At 49.6% G+C, this 21,726-nt stretch overlaps 1 protein-coding gene across 1 annotated transcript; it reads right to left on the bottom strand.

Annotated features, from left to right (window-relative positions):
- Positions 1–1,817: 1,817 nt before the first annotated feature.
- On the bottom strand, positions 1,818–18,385 carry STIP1 (stress induced phosphoprotein 1). The gene is made up of 14 exons (XM_032804338.2): positions 18,145–18,385; positions 14,692–14,901; positions 13,469–13,610; positions 12,829–12,970; positions 11,996–12,164; positions 10,519–10,645; positions 8,945–9,047; positions 7,881–8,001; positions 6,840–6,936; positions 6,306–6,430; positions 5,430–5,466; positions 5,016–5,119; positions 2,849–3,021; positions 1,818–2,259 (listed from the first exon to the last, which is right to left on the bottom strand). The coding sequence occupies exons 1-14, from the start codon at positions 18,151–18,153 to the stop codon at positions 2,187–2,189; spliced, it is 1,632 nt and encodes a 543-aa protein (XP_032660229.1). The 5' UTR covers positions 18,154–18,385; the 3' UTR covers positions 1,818–2,186.
- Positions 18,386–21,726: the final 3,341 nt, after the last annotated feature.

Here is a 21,726-nt window from a genome sequence, read left to right as displayed (position 1 = left end):
CTGGAATTTGGGGCACTGTTGAGAAGCATCCAGCTGCATATGGCAACTGTTTGGAGTGCTAGAGTACTTATCATTTCTCCTACCCTGGATTGCAGGCGTCTTGCCTCCCTAATTGCCCCTAGGTCACGTTTCAGCAGAGAATGCTGCAGTTTTAACTCTTCTCTAAGCCACTGGACCCCACTCCTAAGAATGGAACCCCAGCAGTCCTGAGTCCCAGTTCGGCTCCAGCTGACCCCTCTCCTCCTAAAGTGAAGTACAACCCTCAAGGCTTGGCTTGTCAACATAAACTGCCAGCCAGCACAGTCCTATCAACAACTCTGGGAGCCAAAAACAAACAAGCAAGCAAGCCAGCCTTGATCAGAGTTAACACCCAGAGCTCAGCTGAACACAGAACTGAGTGGGCATATCTGGGAAGGAGGGGGGGAATGGGGGTGGCTGCATGGAAAGAGGGGGCATGTCAGACACTTGAAGTTGGAGGTGGAGGAGGAGAAAGCTGATGTGACAAGCCAGAGAGGGGAAGTTTGAGCTGGGTTGGGGGATCCAAGAGGCCTTTAGTTCGCATCTGCCTGTTCCTGCACCTCTCTCCTTAGAGGAGGGTTTAGATTTATCCAGGCGATGGAAAGATCAATGGACAGGAACAGCGCACAGCATTTAAGAGACCATTTTGGCGCATCACACAGCGATCTGAACAACTAAGCCTGCGTCACATCGCTAGTTCCTGTTCTGCGGCAGAACCCCCTTCCTGCCTCTGTGAGTGCTGTATTTATAGCAGCAGCAGCTCTGTTCAGGCGCAGCCTCTGGGGAAGGGGGATGGGGATGCAGCTGCTAAGGTCCCCCAAGGAAAAGGGTAGATGCACCTTGCAGCTGGGATCAGCTGGCAGCAGAATCAGCCCACTCACTGCACTGGGGCTCCAGAGTTCTGCCTAAGGTGGGGGGAAATGCACTCAGTGCCACAGTTCCCTCTGCTAGCAGGGAGAATGAAGTGCAGCAGCCCCATCCTCATCCCATGTGACCCCCTGCAACGTCATAAGTAGTGCATGACAGGGGAGGGGACCCTGTAGGGCAACAGGCTGGGGCAGGGTCCCCCCTAGGGGCAGCTGACTCTTCCTTTGCAGAGTGAGCCCTGCTACTAAGGTGTTTGTTATCTCTCCTGATATGGCCTTTATACCAACCACTCCATCTTCTCCCCTCAAGATGGAGATTCCAGGGAAGAAGCCAGGCATCCTGCTCTCACACAATGGTAGAGACCGGAGTCTGTACTATCTGTTCATGAGCTTAAAGGCTACAGGCCAGGCACTGGACTGGTGTCAACATAACCGTCAGCTTGTGACACCAGCAGAGGATCCAGATCCCGCCTGTCTGGCTACATATCGAGGCATGTCAATGAGACACTTCCTGTTTCACTTACCGGCATGAGACATATACAGGCACTGACAAGTGAAGCCAGGTGCCTTCTAGCACCCCCTGTGGGATGGCCAGCCACAAAGCATCGCTGGCTGCTAAGAGACAACGTGTGCAACCTTTCTAAAGTGTGCATGGACACAGCTGGGATCTTTTAAACAGACTTTTTTTTTTTTAAAATGGAGATATACCCATCTCCTAGAACTGGAAAATGACCTTTCAGGGTCCCGAGTCCAGCCCCCTGCCTTCACTAGCAGGACCAAGTACTGATTTTGCCTCAGATTCCTAAGTGGCCCCCTCAAGAATTGAACTCACAACCCTGGGTTTAGCAGGTCAATGCTCAAACCACTGAGCTATCCCTCATTCCCTTGGTTGTCTGGTGGGGAGGAGGGATGGACACAGACCCAGAAGCACCGTTTGACTGCTTTGCTCTTTTATTGGGAGTGCGGCATGGCAAGGCAGTCTCACAGCCAGAAGAACCAGACAATGAACAGATAGGAGCCATCACCTCCCAGACCTCTGCCAACAAAGAGAAAGAACTGCAGAGGGGAGGGGTAGCTCAACAATGGAACAAGCTGCTTGTAAGATACAGGAACTAGAGAGAAAGTGGCTAGCTGGCCCCGCACTGGCAAGGGTGGTGTGGGCAGCAGGTCCTGTGGAGAGCATGATACTGTACAAGTCTTTATCTCCTATTGAGATGGCTTTCCTTTTGCTTGTACTGCCAGTGTCCAATGTCCCAGCTGTCCTATGAACAGGCAAAGGGGCAGAGTAGGGTGGCGAAGTCATCACCGAATTGCAATCAAACCAACATCCATCAGCTTCTGGATTTTCTGGGCTATTACTGGGTTCTTCAAGTGTCTGCAGAGAGGAAGAAGTAATATCACCCTAAAGCACTTGAGTTTGACACTTCCATCACCTCCAAGATGCAGCTGCCTCCAGGCTGGGGCCCAGTGCTCTTGTATGAAGTATTCCTTGCCTGTGACCCAGCCACCTCTGGGGTGGGATGCAAGGGTGGGGGGTGGTTGGTGTCAGACAACTCTGTTTGAGAGGGTAAAGGAACACCTTGCACATGCTTGACGCTGATGGACTGTAAGGAGCCCAAACTTCCCAGAATGGGGGAATTCAGCCAAGGCACTAGGGTGAAAACCCTAATTCTTAAGAAAATGCTATGCACTCTGATGCGGACATGGTCCCCTGCTATAGGGACCAGCATAGGATAGTGGTTTGGGACCCAACAGCACCACCTAAAGGCTGAGCTAAGCAGTGCTACTGGTTCCTTATGAAACACACCCTAATGTGGCTCAGCAGGAAGCACAATGTAACTCCTCAGGAGACCTCCCTGTGATCTAAGCAGACATCTCTCTACTACACACCTCGGTGATGCCCAGAGCTAGATCTAACCAGACCCAAGCTCCAGTCACCCCCACGTTCAGGTAGCCTCACTCACTCGCTCAGCGCCTGTGGGTCTTTCTGCATCTGCTCCAGGATCAGTCGCATCGCTGGGTCGCTCATGATCTGCTGCACCTCAGGATCTGCCATGGCACGCCGCTTGACCTCCTCGGGGTTGTCATTGCGATTGTACTGGGCCATGAGGCAGCGCTGGTAACCGTCAGCAGCCTCCTGAAGCAAGAACGGCAGGGGCAGCATGAGGAGCTCTGTCAGAGCTAGCTACCGTACTCTGCCAGGTGAGGGGCAATGGTAATGCCATGCAAGGTTGGTTTGGTGACAGGACACAGGCCCTAGACTTCTCAGTCATTAGTCCTCGCAACCTGGGCCTCAAGGGAGCACAGCCAGAACTGATCCCTGCCAGGGAACCTTAGCAAGGAATTTCAACACAGCTTACCTTGGGGGAAGGGCTGTCTACCTAGTACATTAATTCAGTTTAGTTCGCCCCAAACAAGCCTGCTCCCACACCCACAGACAGACAGTTGTAAGGTACAGGACCATTGTGATCACCTAGCTTGATCTTCTGAATAATACTTTCACCCAGACATGGAACCCAATGATTTGTGCTTAAACACAGGGTGTCATGTTTACATGGCTTGTGTGACAGACTGTGTATAATCTCAACTTTAATTTAAAGAAAAGTTTCTAGCTCTCATGTCTGCAGAAAACCTTCCAAATGGACCAGCAACAGACAGTTTTGGCTGCCTGAGTCTGCAGAGAGCTTGACAGTGATTCAGAGGGGCTAGTTCTGCTACTCCCTCTTAATCTGATTAAAGTGTGTCAACTTGACAGCCCATTTCATGATCAATGTTAACTAGCTGTAGTGGATGGAATGGAAGTGCCGCTCACAATGTTCAGGTTTCAGAGTAGTAGCCTAGTCTGTATCAGCAAAAACAACGAGGAGTCCTTGTGGCACCTTAGATACTAACAAATTTATTTGGGCATATATGCTTTCATGGGCTAAAACCCACTTATCAGATGCATGAGTGAAAAATACAGTAAGCAGAATATATATTATAGCACATGAAAAGATGGGAGTTGCCTTACCAAGCAGGGGGGTCAGTGCTAACGAGTCAACTCAGTTAAGGTGGAAGTGGCCTATTCTCAACAGTTAAGAAGGGGTGAATAGCTAGAGAGGGAAAATTTACTTTGTAGTGCTAAGGAGGCCAATACAATCAAGGTAGCCCATTTTAAACAGTTGACAAGAAGGTGTGAGTATCAGCAGAGTGAAAATTATTTTGTAGTGACCCATTCACTCCCAGTCTTTATTCAGGCCTAATTTGATAGTGTCCACATCTTCTTGTCAACTGTTTGAAATGGGCCACCTTGATTCGCCCTCTTGTCAACTGTTGAGAATAGGCCACTTCCACCTTAATTGAATAGAATCATTAGCACTGACTCCTCACTTGATAAGGCAACTCCCATCTATTCATGTGCTATAATATATTCTGCTCACCATATTTTTTCACTCCATGCATCTGATGAAGTGGGTTTTAGCACACAAAAGCTTATGCCCAAATAAATGTTAGTCTCTAAGGTGCCACAGGACTCCTTGTTTTCACAATGTTCAGAATGGCGAGTTGTGGCAGGAGGTACAGAGGAGACAAAAACCAGGACGAGAAATAAAGAGGAAAGAAATAAAGTACTGGTAACCTAAACAGAAGCCTATTTCCCTACCGAGCAATGAGTCAAAGCAGCAGTGAATGAGCTACAAAGGTAGCTGTTATTATAAAGGTTATATCCCTGATCTCTGTACAAGTCTCATTAACTCCAACAGAGATCCTGCTGGGCATTTATATCCCAACTCACAGACCATAATTAAGCCTAGAATTCAGCACTGTTTCCCAAAGGAGTTTGACATCTCTTAGCTTGTACAGCTCTTTTAGAGGGGAACGCCCAGTCCTGATTTAGACACCAGCGATGGAGAATCCACAGCCACCCCATGAGGCTGTTCTAGCAGTTAATTATGTTCCCTGTTAAAAGAGTTACTTTACCTTATTTCCAGTCAATTTAATTCTGTCTTTGTTTGCTACATTAAAAAGCCCTCTACCTGCAGGGGCAGAAGATTCCTGAGAGCACTTATAGGCAAAGATCAAGCCACCTCTTTGGCTCTCCAACACCAGCCAGCTGCTGGCAGTATAGTACCGCTATGCATCAGATGGTCTCACCTTGCAGTTGGAATCCAGGTCAAGAGCTTTCTGGTAGACATCCATGGCTTTAGTATAGTCTTTCATGGCTTCTAGCGCTGCAGCTTTTCGGGTGTAACCCTTGACTGCAAGCAAGACACAATCCCTTGGGGTTTACACTTGCTGAACACTTTTTCCCTGCTTGTACTGCCACCACAGGTCCCCTTTGGTAGCAAGGTCAGCAGGGAATGTGATTAGGAACCACACGCCCTGGCCAACAGGATGAACTTAAGGTATGTTCAGCCTGAACTATTCCACAGGCCTTTATAGTATCAGCCCAGGCTCCCTCCCTCAACTCAGCACATGGTGGCTATTCCACAGTGTCACACGAGAAGCTAGGCCAGCCAAGGTGAATTGTGCAACTCACCCCCCCAGTCAGACACACAGTCTACTTACTAAATGTAGGTTCTAGCCGGATACATTCTTCACAGTCCTAAAGGAGGGAAGACACCATATTAAGTTCTCTCTCCAGTGACGTTAACAAGCTTGTCATTTTATTAGCAAAACACCTGGCCTGCTTCATACCCATAGGGACCGACTCCGGGGGTGCACCGGTACTCAAGCATCCACCAAAAAAAAAAAAAAAAAAAAAAAAAAAAAAGGGGGGGGGGGGGGCATGCTCAGCACCCACAGGGCCGTATTAATCTTTTGTGGGCCCCAGCACCAGGACGGTGGTCCTGCCCCATACTCTGCCCCAAGGCCTGCCCAGCCTCTTCCCCCTGAGGCCCTGCTTGCCCTTTGCAGAGAGGGAGAAGGGAGAGGGAGGAGAAGAGCACCTATCAGCACTTGTGTTCATAGGTATTTAACTGCCCTGAGCAAGAAATGCTGCCATTTCACAACCTGCCAGGCCAGCCAAGAAAAAGCCTATACTTGAGTGTGGAGCTTCAGAAGGGTTAAATGCCTTGGAAAGCAATGTTCAGACGGATGGTGGGGTTGGGACAGAGGGCTGAAAGGTTTAAAGATGTTGGCCCACCACCAAAGCTGGGTTGGAGTACAATTAAACACAAGGTGTTGTGTAAATAGAGAACAATTCTAGGCATGTATTGTCAACTCTTTGGGGCAGGGACTGCTCTGTGTTTACATAGAACAATGGAGTCCTGGCCTGTGACTGGGGCACCTACAGTAACACAAAGAAACAGTCATCTCTGCGGATGGCAAGATGCCACCCAGGTCTGTTGCAAGGATGACAGAAGCCACGGTTTGCTGCTGGTCCAGAGCCCGAGTAATGCATGGATAGGATGGACTTGGAGACAAGCAGCTTTCGGTGCTTACCTTTAGCGCTAGCGGGAATTCCAGGAGTTTGGTGTAGCAGGCAGCTCTGTTGCTGTAGAGTTTGGCATCATTGGGGTTGCGTTTGATGGCTTCTGAGTAGTGTTTCATTGCTTGGGGATAGTCCCCTAAGAGAAGAGGAGGGCAGTGGTAAATCATAGGGACCCCTGAACGCCTGCACTCACTTGTAAACACTGCACTAACCCATTCACCAGAGCATGGCTTAACTCTTCCCTCCTTTGCCAGACAGCCCAGGAACCTGCACTTCCTCTCAGCTTCAGCTGTAGATCTGAAAATCAGGCTGTCCGCTTCCCCATACTCAGTCCAGTAGTGAGGCAGGGCTGACAAAATCCCAGCCTGATGCTATAAAAACATTTTTATAGCAGATTCAGTCACATCCCCACAGCAAGGAAAAGAACACCAGGGTACACGAGGCAGGCTCCTTTATGGCTACTGAAGAGACCAGCCCATTAACCGAGCCCTGGCTATGTTGCAGGGCTCTTCACTGACTTCTAGTGAAGCTTTGAGAGCCCTCACCTTTCTGGAAACACTCGTTGCCTTTGTTTTTCTCCTCCAGAGCCAGATCAGGGTCTATGTATGCCAACCTCTCCTGCTCTTTCAAGATCTTCTCAGCCTGTGGAAAAAGCATAGTATGATGTAACAGACCCTGCCTTTCTCAGTAGCACCCACTCTCCTTGGGAATACGTGCCACTCACTACAGACTGCTCCCTGCTTTTTGCATCCAGGCTGCAGTAGGGATAAAAATGGCCAAGACACAGGGAGACGATGGGGCTTGAGAATGTGGTGCTGTGCCCTGGTAAATGCTGCGGGGAACTCCAGGGGTCTCCCCATCCCACACACAAAGCCACCCAACCCAGCAGGCTCTACATGGAGTGCTAGGACAGAGTGGCCATGCTGTGAGTCAGTGCCAGACAGAGGTCAGGCTGAGTTACTACAATGATCCACTTACACCCGGACTGGCTGCTCTCACACAGATACCCACAATCATGCAGCAGTAAGGAATGTGTTCCAATCAATGGACAAATCAGGGGCCTATGTGTCTTAAAGTGATGCAGCAAAGCAGCCACTCTGATGCGTCAAAACCTCCCCCTTTGTTTGAAAAGATCATGCTTCTAGCCTTTGTAGCTACAGTGAAAACTTCACGCAATGAAGTTTAACAACTGATGTCTCCCCAAGTCTTCAGGCAGCCAAAAATAATACCTCAGAGAGAGGTAAATTCCTCCTCCTTGGAACTAATTAATTCTATGGTTCCCACTCTTGCTGGCAGCAAGAATTGCATCTGCAAAAGAAGGACTCTGAAACAAAGGATTAATGTAAGGTATCAGGGCCGCACAGTTATGATAATGGGGAAACTTAGCAAAAATCATGTTTCCAATACTACAAGGAGCCCTAGAAGCCCCCTAGCTACAAACATGTTATGAGGCTTGAATTTTAGAGTCAGGGCATTTGAACGGCAGGATGATGTCTCTGCTCTGCCAGCAGAGGGAACACTGTGCAAGTGAGTGCACATCTTGCAGCAGGCCCTACATGCACTAGGGAACATGACCCCACACTCACTTGCTGACACTTCTTTAGTACATCTGGAGTCCGGTGCTCAGCCAGAGACTTGTTATAGAATTGGATGGCTTCCTTGTACTTCTCCTCCTTGAAGTAGGAATTGCCAATTCTTGCGTAAGCTCTGAATGTGGAGAAAGCAGCCAGCATCAAGATAAAGGCAACAGGGCACAGTAGTATGGCACCTCCCTGCACAATCCTCCCTACTGAAGTTTTTCTCCCTGACCCAGAGGACCCCTGCAGAGGAGAGTTCAGTGTCTGTGGCACAGCAGTCAATTGTGACAGTGACTAAGACCCAGCAAACTTGTTTCAAGCCACTGGCTAATGACAATAGCCCAGACCTGGGCTGGATTTGAACTAGCAACCTGGAGGTGAGAAGTTTCTCCATGCATGACTAGGAGGCAGGCTCGGTGCAACATTTAGGTGACCTAGGCAGTCGCCTAGGGCTCTGGGGGCGCCGTTTTCTTTGGCAGCAACCACAGCAGCCGGATCTTCCGCTGCCCCAGTCGCCACCAGCATTTAGGCAGAGGAAGCTGGGGCAGAGGAGCATGGGGAGGGCTGCCTGCAGCAAGTAAGGGGGAGTCAGCATGCAGGGGCAGTCCCCGCCCCAGCTCACCCCTGCCCCAGCTCTTCCCCGAGCACGCCATGGCTGCTTCACTTCTCCCACCTCCCAGGCTTGCAGCACCAATCAGCTTAGGGGCCGCAAGCCTGAGAGACAGGAGAAGTGAAGCAGCGACAGTGTGCTTGGGGTGCTCGTGCGGAGCAGGCGTGAACTGGGGCGGAAGGGGGTGCCTCGGGGGGAGGGGATGTGGGGGGAGCTGCCACAAGGGGAGCGCCTCAGGGCAGAGGAAGAGAGAGCTGCCACAAGGGGGGGGGGGGGGGCCTTCAGGCAGGGGCGCAGGCCTAAGGTGGAAGTTTCGCCTAGGCTGTGAAATATCCTTGCACCGGCCCTGCTAGGAGGCACTTGGATACCCCACTGATGAGGGTGCTACAGGAACCCAAGGAAAAGGGCAGGTGGTGAAGACGCTTGCTTCCCTAAGCCCCAGCCCGACGCTGGAGGCACTCACTTGGCAATCTGCCGGTAGTCCTCCCTGTTCTCACGCCCCACCTCAATGGCCTGCTCACACAGCTCTCGGCACTTATCGTAGTCGCCTTTCTCAAAGTACACCGCTGCAAGGGGAAAAACGCATGAGAGACCACTTCCTACCATAAACCCCGGCCAGACCACCTGCATTGTTCTTCTAGCAGAGCCCCAATGCCACTCAAGTTAAGGTTGCACACTCTTTCTGTTTAAAGGCTGACCCTTCTACGTGCGCTAAAATCCACATGCTGCTCATACTGTTTTGAAATGTAGTGAGCCTCATGGGTAGGGCCCTGAGAAAAATTGAAATTTTTTAAAATTAAATACCAGTGTCATGGGAAAGTAGCAATTTTCACAGAATGCAGCCAGAGAAAGGTCGCTTCTGTACTCCTTGGTATAAAACTGGCCACCGAGTCCCCCCCGAACTACTGTGACTCTTTCAAAAGGAGGTGGAAATGGGCACTTAAATGCACCCATTTCCCGCTTGGTGTGACTCTTAGCATTGAGCAGCATCATATCAGAGGAGCAGTTTGGGGGTGTGGGGGGGGCTTGTCAGCCAATTTTATGTGAGGCACAGTAGCCTAGCCTGTGTCACCACTGCTTGGAATATGCATTACGAGCTACACTTAGCAGGAAACTGGGGCATGTGGATGCCAGCTCCTGCCTCCCACAGCTGGAAAAAAATCACAGCAGTACAGGGGGAGTTTTCAGCAGCTCGTTTTACATGAGGCACAGAAGCTAATGCCGCCACCGCCACATGAGCTGCCACAGCCCCACAGGAGAGACAGAAAGGTGGATCCGCATGCACCATGTCCTGCTCAGTGCAGCACATGCTCTTAAGCAGCAGCAGCACTGTCCCACGCCGCTACAAATTACTGCTTTGACATGACATTGCTACATGGCTACAAGTCAAACTGAACATGAAACTGCCACAGATGGCCACTTTTGCCTCCCTGCAGTTTGGGGGGGAAAAAAAGCACAGTATTGGGCTCATTTCACGATTTCCATGCAGTCACTGAAAGTGCAGTTCTCTCAAAGCCCTGCTCATAAGGGCATGGGATAAGGTTAGTTACCCAAATTTAGAATAGCTCATCTCAACAAAGAGCTCCTGAGCCCCCAGATCCAGTGGTCTATCCACTAGACAACACTGCCTCCACAAGAGCTTATGTAAGCTAAGCAGGGCTGGGCCAGATCAGCATGTGGATAGGAGACTGCCAAGGAACCCCACAGGGAAGCACACCATCTACTCCATCAGTCTCAGCATGGGCTGAAGGGGCACAAATGTGGTAAGAGAATCTGTACATATAGGACAGAGCCCTTTTGGTAACTCCAGGCACTCAGGCATGTTCCAGGTCAGATCATTCCATTCTGCCTCGCTGCTGTTTTAATGGTTATAACATTCTCCTTAATCTCCTGTCCTAAACTGGTGTTTATGGGTGGTGACAGACAGCTGTCTCATTTCACCCCAGAGGTGGCTGCATCTCAGAGTGTGTGAGATCTCTTTTAGAGTTAGATTTTGGAAGGAGCACCCTCAAGATCAGACTGGAACTTGCCACTTACCTGCTTGGTTACTAATGTAAGTCATGTTGGTGGGATCCAGCTCTTTAGCTTTGTCATAGTGCTTTAGCGCTGCATCAAAGTCTTTCTTCTTGTAGGCCTCATTTCCCAGCTCCTTCTCCTTCAGAGCCTGAAAGTGGGGGTAGGGGAAAGAGAAAAAGCATCTCCAGTTGCCATTGTATCAAGCCCTTCAGTTCTCTTAGGTCTTACAACCCAGATCTGGAGTTCAAGCTACGAGCTGAGTCCTGGCCTATGCATTTTTCTAATGACCAGTGCCAGACATTCACAGGCTTTCCTGGCATCACCCTTTCCCACCACCACTGGAATCAAGGCTTGTGGGGACACAAATGTTTCCTTCTGGAGCATGGCTCTTACAAACCCACACAATCTTGTTGTTTCCTGCTGCCAGGAAACAGGTAGCACAAGGTTGGAGGGGAAGGTGTCCCACAGTGATGTGTTAGCACTCCTGTTGTCAACTAGAAGCCTTGATCTAATTACCTGTGTTTCCGGTTCAGCAATAACACATTGTAATATGACAACTTGCAGGTTGCATGGAGGGCATGTATGGGTGGACTACAGATAAGGGGCTAGTCTGGCACACTAACATTGTGATACATTCAGAGGAGAAACAAGCCAGCCTTCTGCATACTAGCAAAGGTTAATGCACTTGCCAACTGGCATGGCACATTTCTGAGAAAAAAGCAATTTATTTCCTCCCACATTGCAAGACAGCTCAGTGGGGCTTCATAGCCTTAGGCGCTGAGCTTTAATGGAAGCCAAGAGGAACTAAAACAGTCCGGCCACAGTGCAACATCCTTTCCCCAATGAGAAGATGAAGGCTGGGGAGGCCTTGCCTGCTACCAGTTCTTACCTGCGAACAGATTAAGTGCCTGATTTTCTGACAGGATCTCCCTCACCAAAACCTAAGGTCTGAACCAGCTGTGGGCAGTAGTTCTTAGAACAGCACCTACTGAGGTCAGGCCCCTAACCTTGGCTGTTTTATTGCCATAGGAAATCCAGGTGCAGGCAGAACCCAAGATGAATTCCTTGTCCTGGCCACTGACCCGAGTGCAGGTAAAAGTCTAACCATGAAACTTATACCCTCCCCCCAAGCAGGCAGTTTCCCCTTAACAGAGAAAACAGGAGCACCATAGCAATAGCCTGTTAACCTAGTGAACACAAAGGAAGCAAGGCGATGCAGCCTCAACAGAGAAGGGTCTGTGCCAAGGCTCCTGTCACAGGGCCAATGGCCAATCTGAGCTGATCAGCTGATCTACTGCCCTGCCAGCAAGTTGGAGGGCAAAGCCAGCCAAGTATTTGCTCTGTTCCTGAGACCAGGGCATCTTTATTAGGATGCCTTGCAGCCCTACTCAAGCCCCTACTAAAGCGCATTTCCTTGCGTCAAACCCCTCTGCCCAGCTTCTTGAGCATAACAGGAAGAGTTCAGTGTTAACAGGACAAGGGATTCAGCTGGTGGTACCTGCTTCTTGTTCTCTGGGAGATCCTCTTCCATGGGCTCTGGCTTGGGTTCCTTTTTAGGTGGAGGGGGTGGAGGCGGAGACATGGCTTCATCCTCATCGTCCCCACTGCCGAGGTCAACTCCTAAGAGCACGCTCAGCGTGGTCATCACTCGCGGGTCCTGCAGCTTCCTGAAAAAGGGGCAAGGGGGAGGAGTGAGTAGCTGGGAGCCATTCAGACAGGCCCTACAGACCTGGCTTCTACATCTTGGCAGACTGGGATGATGGAAGATAGGTTGAACTTCCAACTCCAGGCGCTGGATTCTCCCTGCTGTAGCCTGGGAGAAACTCAAGAAAGCCAGATACCTGGGAACCGGCTTGGGAGCTAAATACCAGCTTTCAATTCCCTTTCTGCAGCACCTTTATATTTTGCACAGCTTGGACTTCACCTGCATCACTGCCTACTTCAGCCCCCTTAACACCCTGCTACTATCCTGCTCTCCTTTACCACATACCAATCCAGAGCCCCTCAGGCAAGGACATTTGAGGGGCAGTGTGCATTTGAGGGGCAGTGTGAATGGTTACAGTGATCCATATAGACTCTGCCTTTTGGCTCAAGGACAGGGCCTAAAGGGTTATGTATGACTGGGCGTCTTGGATCACGCATACCCTGGGATGGCATGGTGTAGACTGGGGAGGGGGGAGCACGGAGGCAGAATGGCTGCAGTTTGCAATGCAAAGGAGACCCCACGCATGAGGCTCAGGACAAACTATTCAAGAGGATGAAACCTTACTCCTCCCAAGATTGAAGTGCAGCAGAATCACCCTCAGCTGAACTGGGAGAGGTCCAACTTACGTCCCCAGGTCAGAAGGCTTGTTCCGGAGCTGTTCAATCAGGTCTTTGTAGCTGGGGTCATTCAGCAAGGCTCTTGTGCGGGGGTCACTCTCCAGCTTCTGGTAGAGGTTTGGCATATTAAAGGGGTTCATGAGCTTCCTCTCTGGGGGGGGCAGGAACAGAAGCATAGGCTGGTCATTTCAGCACCCAGGTCAGCCCAGGACGATACTTCGGTCTGATACAGGGCATGACATTTCTGCGGCTATAGGAAAGCTGTAGCCTGCATGGCTAACACAACAACAAATCTCTGCTGAGTGATATTTGCCCCTTGACCAGACGCAGGGACGGGGAGCCTTATGGATAGACTTGTCAGTCCCAGCTCAGGGTTGAAAAAAGGGGCAGTTTAAGCCCAGTTGCCTGGTGGAAAGAAGGCAGCCCTAGTTCTAATTCCATGGCACCTTCTCTCGCCCATGCTTCTCCTGCCCACCCAAGAGTAGAGCCCAGTTCAAGAGGGCACTTACTATAGGTGCACAGAGGAGTCTGATCTCTGCAACTTCTCAGTGCCAAGCATCTAAGCAAGGTGGCTTGGAAGAACGCAATACTTATATATAAAGTGGAGATCTCTGGTTGCAATTCCTGCTCCCCTATTTCGTTCCCTTACCCGCTAGCCTGGCTTCCATGTTCTGGAGCCCCTCTTTCAGTTGAGAGTTCCCTGGCTCATGTTTCAGCCCTTCCTCATAAGTCTTCTTGGCCTCCTCAAAACGATTCAAGAACTCCAGCGCAGCTGCCTTGCGTGAGTAGCCCTGAAAGCGGGAGAGAGGGATACAATAGGGCAGGAAGTCATGAGGTCCCAGTAGAGGATGGGATGAGTCCCCACACTCATGGAATTTCAGCATCACTGCATCCCACCCCAGACTGGGGCACATGGGAATCTTAGAAGAGCAACCTGCCTCTGCAACATTTAGGCCCATGTCTCCTGTATGGCAGGGAACAGAAACCCCAGTATCCTGTGCAGGAAAACAGACCCCACTGGAGGACAGAGGATTGACAAGCACATCTTTGTAAGCTGCCACTGTGTTACAGGTTTTCTTCTGTTGCCCATGGCCAGAGCATGAGAGTCTGTCACAGCCCCCAGCTATAAAGCCTAACCTTTTAGTTCAGGTTATAGCGACTCATGGCTTATAGCTCTGAAGGTCTGTGATTCAGTTCCCAGTGACAACCAACATGGCAGCCAATACATAGAACAATAACCACAAATGTTACTTCCAGAGACTGGAAACTGCTCTGATTGAAGAGAAATTCCTCAGAGTTAAACTCAAGATACGTGGGTTCAAGTTCCTGCTCCCCCAAACTAGGTGATGTTGGGCAAATCAGTCTGTCTGTGTCTCGTTTCCCCATCTGTAAAATGAGGTTAACAGCACTGCCTTGCCTCACAGGAGGATTGTGGGGATAACTATGTTAAAGATTGCAAGACCCACAAATACTACAGTAATGGAAGCCATACAAGTACATGAAACAAACAGGGTGAGATTTAGTCACCCAACTCCAGCTCCTTTGAAGATCTCGGCCAAGATCAAAGGAATTCCTCTTAACAGCATGTTTAAAGAGCACTGAGGTATCATTTATTCCCGGCTTAAACTACAAAGATAACATGGTAATGTTGTGTTATAATACAATTTTTCCTCTCACATGTGACTAGGGAGAGTCAGGCTAACTCCAATTGGCATCTACTGCAAAACATGACTCTCCAATGACCAAGATTTAAAGGCATGAAGTCACCATTGTGATCAGTCTGATCTTCATAACACCAGCCCTAACATTCAGCCCACAGGCAAAAACAACATAGTTTAAGACCCGAAAGACAATCCAGAGTTGGACCCTCACCTTGCCCCACTCTGGCTTGAGTTCAACCGTTTTACGGGCATCCTCCAGCGCTTTCTGGTACTCCCCTTTCTTGGCATAGGCTGCAGATCTGTTGCTGTAGAGTACATGGTTCTTGGAGTCAAGTTTTATTGCCTCCGAATAGTGCTTGATGGCTTCTGCAATGTTGCCTGCGCTCAGGGCTTTGTTACCTTTCTCCTTCAACTCGTTCACCTGTGGAGGGGGGAGCAAGAGATTAGCATGATCAGCTATGGGTGGGAGTCTTGAAGAAATTCTCTTGCCCTGGAATTATCTTTCCCAACTCATAGCATCACAGGCAGGAGAGTGACTTTAAAGACTGCCCCTTGCTATTGCCTCTTTGGTTCTTCATAAGCAGCAGCTGCTTGAAGTCTTACTGCAGTCAGCACTTGGATTAGGAAGAATAATCTTTCACCAGCAACCACTCTGACCCAGTAACTGCTTGAAGGGAGATATACTGCCTCTTTTAACGGTCCCAGAAAGGTTAATACAAGAGCGTGATCAGCATCTTGACAGCACAGAGATTCAATAAGAACTTGGAAACTGACGTGGCTGTTCTACAGAAGTTGTGCAACACCAAAGGACTCCAAATTTCTCAGTAAGAGGTCTGCGAATACCCCAAATTAGAGATAGCCAAGTCTATCCCTCTTGCAATTCTCACCCAGTCAGCTACTTCTCCCCTTTGGAGACACCTCATCGATGGAATTCTCCCACATGACAAGTAGTTTCAAACAATGCCCAAGAAATGTCATCAGTTTCTCAGAAGATGCAGCTTGGGCCAATCAGTCCATTCAGAGTCAAACACTACAGAGACCAGAAGTCATCAGGTGGGTAAAGTTGTGTAGGTGTGACTTCCCTGCAAGCGTGAACTGATGGGGAGCCAGTACCTCTTGAAACCCAACAACTGCTAGCAAGATGTCTCGGCCAAGGGAAGGCAATCACTGATAAGTCACTTCAACAGCACATCACGTAGGAACTCCAATGAGCTCCTTAGGAAGGCTGCATACAATATTTGCATTTTTCTCAGCCTATTACTTCCACTCTAAGTACTTCATAGTCTGAACTCTGCCAGTACAAACAGATGCATGTCCCAGTTACATCCAAAGTCTCCCTTCCACAAGGAGTGTTAAGATGGACCCCTAAACGCTGTGTTCCAATGCTATCTCTATTTTCAGTACTGATGGGGCCTGAGCAATAATGGATCTTTAAATTATATGCCATGAGTGGCAAAATAATTACTGCCTCTAAAACTGTTTGAATGCTCAACCCAAATTAGCTGACAGCATAAGAGCCTTACTATTTGGGGCAGAAGCAGAAATAATCAAATTTTAAAAAAATAATTTGATATTCTACTTCAGTGTTCAGGTATCTGACAAAACTGGCTTTCCAGTGCCAGAGTCCGAGAGCTCAGAGATGGTGCTACAAATTAAGAACTTTTTTTCCATTTTAGAGCTGGACTCACATTCTGACACAGGTCATAAGCAAAGAGTTTTCGTGGGCCTCATCCCACTTCACAGTGGATGTTTGTATATACCCCAAACAAACAAAAAAACCCAACCCTGGGGTTTTTTTGCTCAAGTCAGGGACCAAGATAGGAAATGAAGAATGGCATTGAGATAAATCAGGAGTTATGTCTGCAGGGACGGGAGACAGGAGGAATTCCTTGAGTGGAATGGGCAGGCAGTTGGGATTGACAGGCATTAGCAAAGCTGTGAGGAAGTGGAATTTAGGACTGGGATAGTAGGGGGCTTCAGATCAGGACTGAACGGCATTAGCAGAGCTGTATGCAGAAAGAACCAAAGACAGGAATAGCAGGATGGGGCCTTGCAGTTCAGGATTGTGGGGCACTGGCAAGGCTGTGTTTGCGTGGGAGGCTCACGATGGCCTCATCCACACTATACCTAGTCTCTAGTCAGCAAAAGTGCCTCAGTTTCATTAGTTCCACGGCAATGTAAATTTTAGACCAAGATGTCAAGTTAAATTCAACTGCCCTACTCCAAGATAAAGCAGCTCCCTCAGGTTGGTGATTTGCTGTGGTCCAAGAAGCAAAGTCAGCTGTGCAGCTAGAAGTTAGTGGAAAAAACTATTAAGAGCTCTTCACCCATGCGAAAGCAACAGGCTCTCTTCAAATGGGACAGGTAGGAGGGAGATTCTGGTGACATTTATTATGCCAGCTGTACACCTGCTCCAAACACTCCCTCTGATAAAGAGACCCCAGAGTCTATTTACTGCACCTTAATAAGCCTTGTTTAAGCAGCAGCTCAGATATGTACAGCTCCCATCTCCAGCATGGGACTGCATCCTTCACCCCCTCCACAAACAGTTTGATGTTGCTTGGAAACCTTAACAGCTACCCAACAAGAACCATTACTCTTAACTGGGCACATTTTCTATGGTAGGGGTATGAGGCATGGGTGTTTATGCATATGCAGAGGTGAGTCTGAAAATAAGGGGGATGGTACTTCCATCCCAGCTACCAAGCAATACATCTCTGGACAGTCCTTTAAACAACCCTGATCATACACATTTAGTTCACATTCAACTCAAGACTCCTTGTGCTGCCCCCCCTTACTATCTCATAAATCTTTTCATGTCCCCCCCCCCCCCCGATGCCCCATATTCAGCTGGCTGTCCCCAAATCACTCTATCTCCTCCCACACCCCTGCTTCCCAGATACCCCACCACTACCAACTTCCAGGACTCCTAACTACCTCTCTTCATAGCTGTTCCACTCCCATTGTCCCATACTGCTCTTCAGTAATCTACCCCATCCCCATCAAATCCCAGCTACCATCCCCTGAGTGCTATCACCCCAGCACCCACCCTCACTTGCTCGGCCCCCTCCCTTTCAGGCTCAATCTAGACTAGAATGAAAAAGTGTCTTAAAACCATGTTAGCAAACACATTCTGACACTCAAATACAACCAAGGTAAGATGGCCTTTGACATGTGTCAGCTTGCAGAGCCAGGTCACGGGGGAGGGGGGAGACCATGATAAAACACAGCTTGCCCCTCCCTCGGGCAGGGTGTTAAAATGTATCCGGCAACAGGCTCTTATGAGACACCTTTTAACCTAGTTTAGGCAAATTCTCCTACTCCAGGGCCCTGTACTGACTCCCTGGCTACGTCCCATCCCCCCACCGCCTTAACTCTGCCCACCCCCCAAATACGTTCCCCGGCTGTTCCTTCCTGCCCCGACACCTCCCGCCCCGCTGGGTCCCCGAGGGAGTCTCCCGAGGCGCCATCCCTTGTAAATGTCAACTCCCGCCCCTGCCTGCAGCCCGCCCGTATCGCCCACCTCGTGGGCTGTTCCCCGGGCCGCACAGCCCCTCAGCTGCCCAGATTTCCCCGCGGCTGCTCCGCAGCTCTCGGGGTCCTCCCCGCAGCTGCCCCGCAACTCCAGCCTGCCCGGCTCCCCCCCAACGGCCCCGCCCCTCACCTTCTCCATGGCGCCGGCTCAGGGTCCAGCTCTGTCTCCGGGACACTGGCTGTTAAGTGTTCTCCGACCCGGCCTACCTCTTGTCACGCCGCCTTCTGGAACCTGCTAGAAGCCTGCTGAGCCGCCTTCGCCGCCTCATTGGTAGGTACACATCCGGGCCACGCCCTCCCAACACTATGATAGATTAGAAGATGTGTCGCACACCGGCCGGGCCATGCCTACTCCCCGGCTCCGTGTCAATGGAGGCGGGATCATTACGATACGCACAGTGATAGGTGAAAACAAATGTCAAGCGACAACTAGCCCCGCCTGCCCCGCGTCTCATAGGTCTGGAGACCTGCCAATCAATATCACCTCGCGGCTCTCTCCTACCCGCCCTCATTGTGATTGGATGTCAGCCTAGTACCTCGCCCCCTACTCTGCCCATCTGATTGGCCAGTATCTCCAATAGCCTCAGCGATTCTCAAAGTCTATTGGTCTGGAGACTCCCTCAGGTTCCGAAGGCCGTGCCCATTGGGTAGAGACCGTTTCTGGAATTTTCCATCCTTTTCATTGGGTCTCAGGAACAAAGTGACGACATGCGAGGAGCTGTATCCTGATTGAGCGGAGCGGGTCCGCGTCATCAAGACACCATGCCTTATTGGGTGACTCCAAAGAGGCGGGAGGAGGTTCTGAATGTATAGCTTGCGTGGCTGAGCTGGAATTCCTAAGGAGTGGTGGTGTGCAGGCTGATGGCGCGCTGCTGTGTGTGCACTATTTGTATGTGTTTTCCACGGTCTCTCATGCTGCTGGGTTTTTTACACGTGCCTTGCACACCCTCCACTGGCGAATCTTGTTTGCATGTACCTTGCAGTCCTGAGGCGGGGGAACAGGCTGCGTTGGCCACTCCTCCATGTGATCAATGTGTAATTTTCACTTAAGTTCTCTTGGGCTTTTGCACCTGGCCTTTCCTGTGTGGCCGTATTTTATACGTGCCGTGGGTGCTGTAGTGCAGCCATTCCAGTCCCACTTGCCTAGCACTATAAGTCTTTGCACAAGATTCATTGTAAATGAGTAAGTACAAAAATTTACGTCCCAGATTTTAAAAAAGCGTCTCCATGGAATGCACAGAGTACAAAACTTGTACGTCATGGTGTGACAGCTATTGCAACCACATGCAGTGTTTTCAAAGACTGTGTTGTATTAAATTTATGAATGTTTAGTGTACTGTGGGCCAGAGACTCTGTGCAAGTCTATGGGGTACCACAGCTGCTCCAGAAACAAAAAGCCCCAGAAATTGTAACCAGATCCAGAAAAATAACAACACTTGTGTGTTTTCCATGTGTATATATACTGGTTCAGGCTGGGTTATCCAGAGACTAAAAAACAATGACTTTTGGTTTATAAAGGCTGAGTTTTGAGAGGTGGGAGGTGGGGTCCTCAACCCTTGCTGAAAAGTTGGAAAGGCTTTGGCTAAGCCTCCATAAGACTTACGGGTAATTTCTGTTATGTTTAGTAAACATGTAGGAATTTTTGTTGTTTGTTATATTTTCTCTAGGCTTTTTTCTTCTGGTCCTTAAAATGTACTCTGCTGAGAGAGACTTGTGTGGTCACACGGTTAAAAACATTGTCCTTGGAGAGAAAACAGCCCAGGCAGTAGCCTTCAGACAGAACAGCCTGTAGGAGCTGATGTGGGGGAGGAACAGGAAATCTGCTGTGCTTTTGGTGCATTATAACAGAAAGTGTTGGGGGCAGAGTTAGGACTTGGGTTCTATTTCCAGCTCTGAGAGGCGAGGAGGGTCTCATGGTTAGAGCAGGGAAGGTCTGGGAATCAGGACTCCTGGATTCTGTCCTTAGTGCTAGAAAAGAAGTGGGGTGTAGTAGTTAGGGCAGGGAGGCTTGTAGTTAGGACTTCTGGGTTCTGTCCCCAGCTGTAGAAGAGCAGAGGGGTCTAGTGTTCAGAGGGGGGCAATGGGGAATCAGGACTCCTGGGTTCTGCCCCTTGTTCTGCTAGTGACCTTGGACAAGTCATTTTGCTGCTCTGTGCCTCATTTTCCCCAGAGTGGGGAATATCATTGATTTATCCCCAGGAAGTTTGCAAAACTATTGATCACTGTGAAGTGCTTTGTAATCCTCCAAAAAAAAAAAAAAAAAGAGGACTAAACAATAGTATGTGGTGATAAATGCAGAGCTGAATCTTGAAGGCTTGTTCTAAGAACTGCAAATCTTCCTAAATCAGGATTTTGGGGCATAAAAGAGGGTGCCTTGCTCTTTGGATAGCATGGATCTGAAGCAACTGCCCCAGAGACTAGCAAAAGGCCACATCTCCCAGCACACAGTATCTATCTGTCTTCTGGTGTGACTAGCACTGCTAAATTTAGTAGGGTTGCTAAGGCACCCTGCAAACTCAAGAGGCAAAGATCTATTTATAGATTAAGCTAACCTACTGTGCTGTTTAAATGTCCCAGGTGTGTGTGTGTGTGTGTGTCCCCTTTGCAAATGATTGTTTTTTAAAGTATGGTAGTTATTTGTTTCCTGGTTCCTGCCCACAAGCAGTTTAGAGGCAGGTTGAGAGCAAGTGTCACTGAAATTAAATTACAGCTTGTTTTGCCTGGGATTCTGGGAACTGTAGTTTGCAAAGTTGGTTCCAAAGTTTTCAGTCTCCCAGTTTTCAAAGTTAAGCCTGGTCCCAAGAGTCTGAGGGGCAAATGTGGAAGAATTCTGTTCTGTGTTTAAGATCAGTGCTTTATTGACATGGGTGAATTAATCCCCCTGTGTGATCTTGGGTGATAAATAATGTTATCCCCATTTTATGTATAAGGAGCTGAGCTGAGGCATACAGGAGGGAAGAGGCTTGCCAGAAGTTAAACAGCTAGTCACTGGCAGAGCTAGGGATAAAACCCAGGAGTTCTGGCTCCCAGGCTGCCCTTGTTGTTCTAACTCACTAGAGCTCAGTCCCTTTCCAGAGCTAGGACTATAACCCAGGAGGCCTGACTCCCAGCTCTGCCCTGCTCTAACTTGCTAGACCACACTCCCCTTCCAGAGCTGGGAATAGAAGCCGGGAGTCCAGAATACAGTACTACAATGAATGTAATTATCGAGGGGCAGAGTGGTCCAGTGGGTAGAGCTGCAGCTCAGGACTCCTGGATTCTAGTCCAAAGTCTGCTGCAGACCTTTCTCTGTGTGCCTCTATTTCCCCTCTCACCTTTTGTCTAATTGGACTGTCAGCTCTTCAGGGAAGGGACTGCCTATCATTGTGCATTCGTGCAGCACCCAGCACGACAGGGCACAAGTCTCAGTTGCGGTCTGTACAGCACCCAGCAGAACAGGGGCGGGGCTGACTGTGCTACAATAATGCAAGGTGCGGGGGGCACAGTAACCAGGTAGCAGCAGGGAAGCACATGGTAATCGTAGGCCCTGTTGCTGAACTCAGGCTCTGGATCCCATTGCGCCTGAGATGACTGACAGGCTTTGCTCATCTCCCTGAGTTTGCAGCATCAGGACCCTTTACTGGCAAAGAAGAGGAAAACTGCAAGAGCCTGGATGGGGGTGGGACTACATTTCCCAGGATCCCTTGCACACAGATGGGCGGATCTTGCAAGT

This window comes from Chelonoidis abingdonii, chromosome 17 (assembly GCF_003597395.2).
Source record: "Chelonoidis abingdonii isolate Lonesome George chromosome 17, CheloAbing_2.0, whole genome shotgun sequence".
Lineage (NCBI taxonomy): Eukaryota > Metazoa > Chordata > Testudines > Testudinidae > Chelonoidis > Chelonoidis abingdonii.
Note: the sequence above shows the minus strand (reverse complement) of the source record. Positions and strands in the feature narration are given on the sequence as shown.

Coding starts and splice junctions, on each gene's coding strand:
- STIP1 (XM_032804338.2), bottom strand. Junction 9,048..10,518: donor TTACATTAGTAACCAAGCAG/GTAAGTGGCAAG, acceptor TTCCCCTTGCAG/CGGTGTACTTTGAGAAAGGC. Junction 5,120..5,429: donor CCGGCTAGAACCTACATTTA/GTAAGTAGACTG, acceptor TCTTGCTTGCAG/TCAAGGGTTACACCCGAAAA.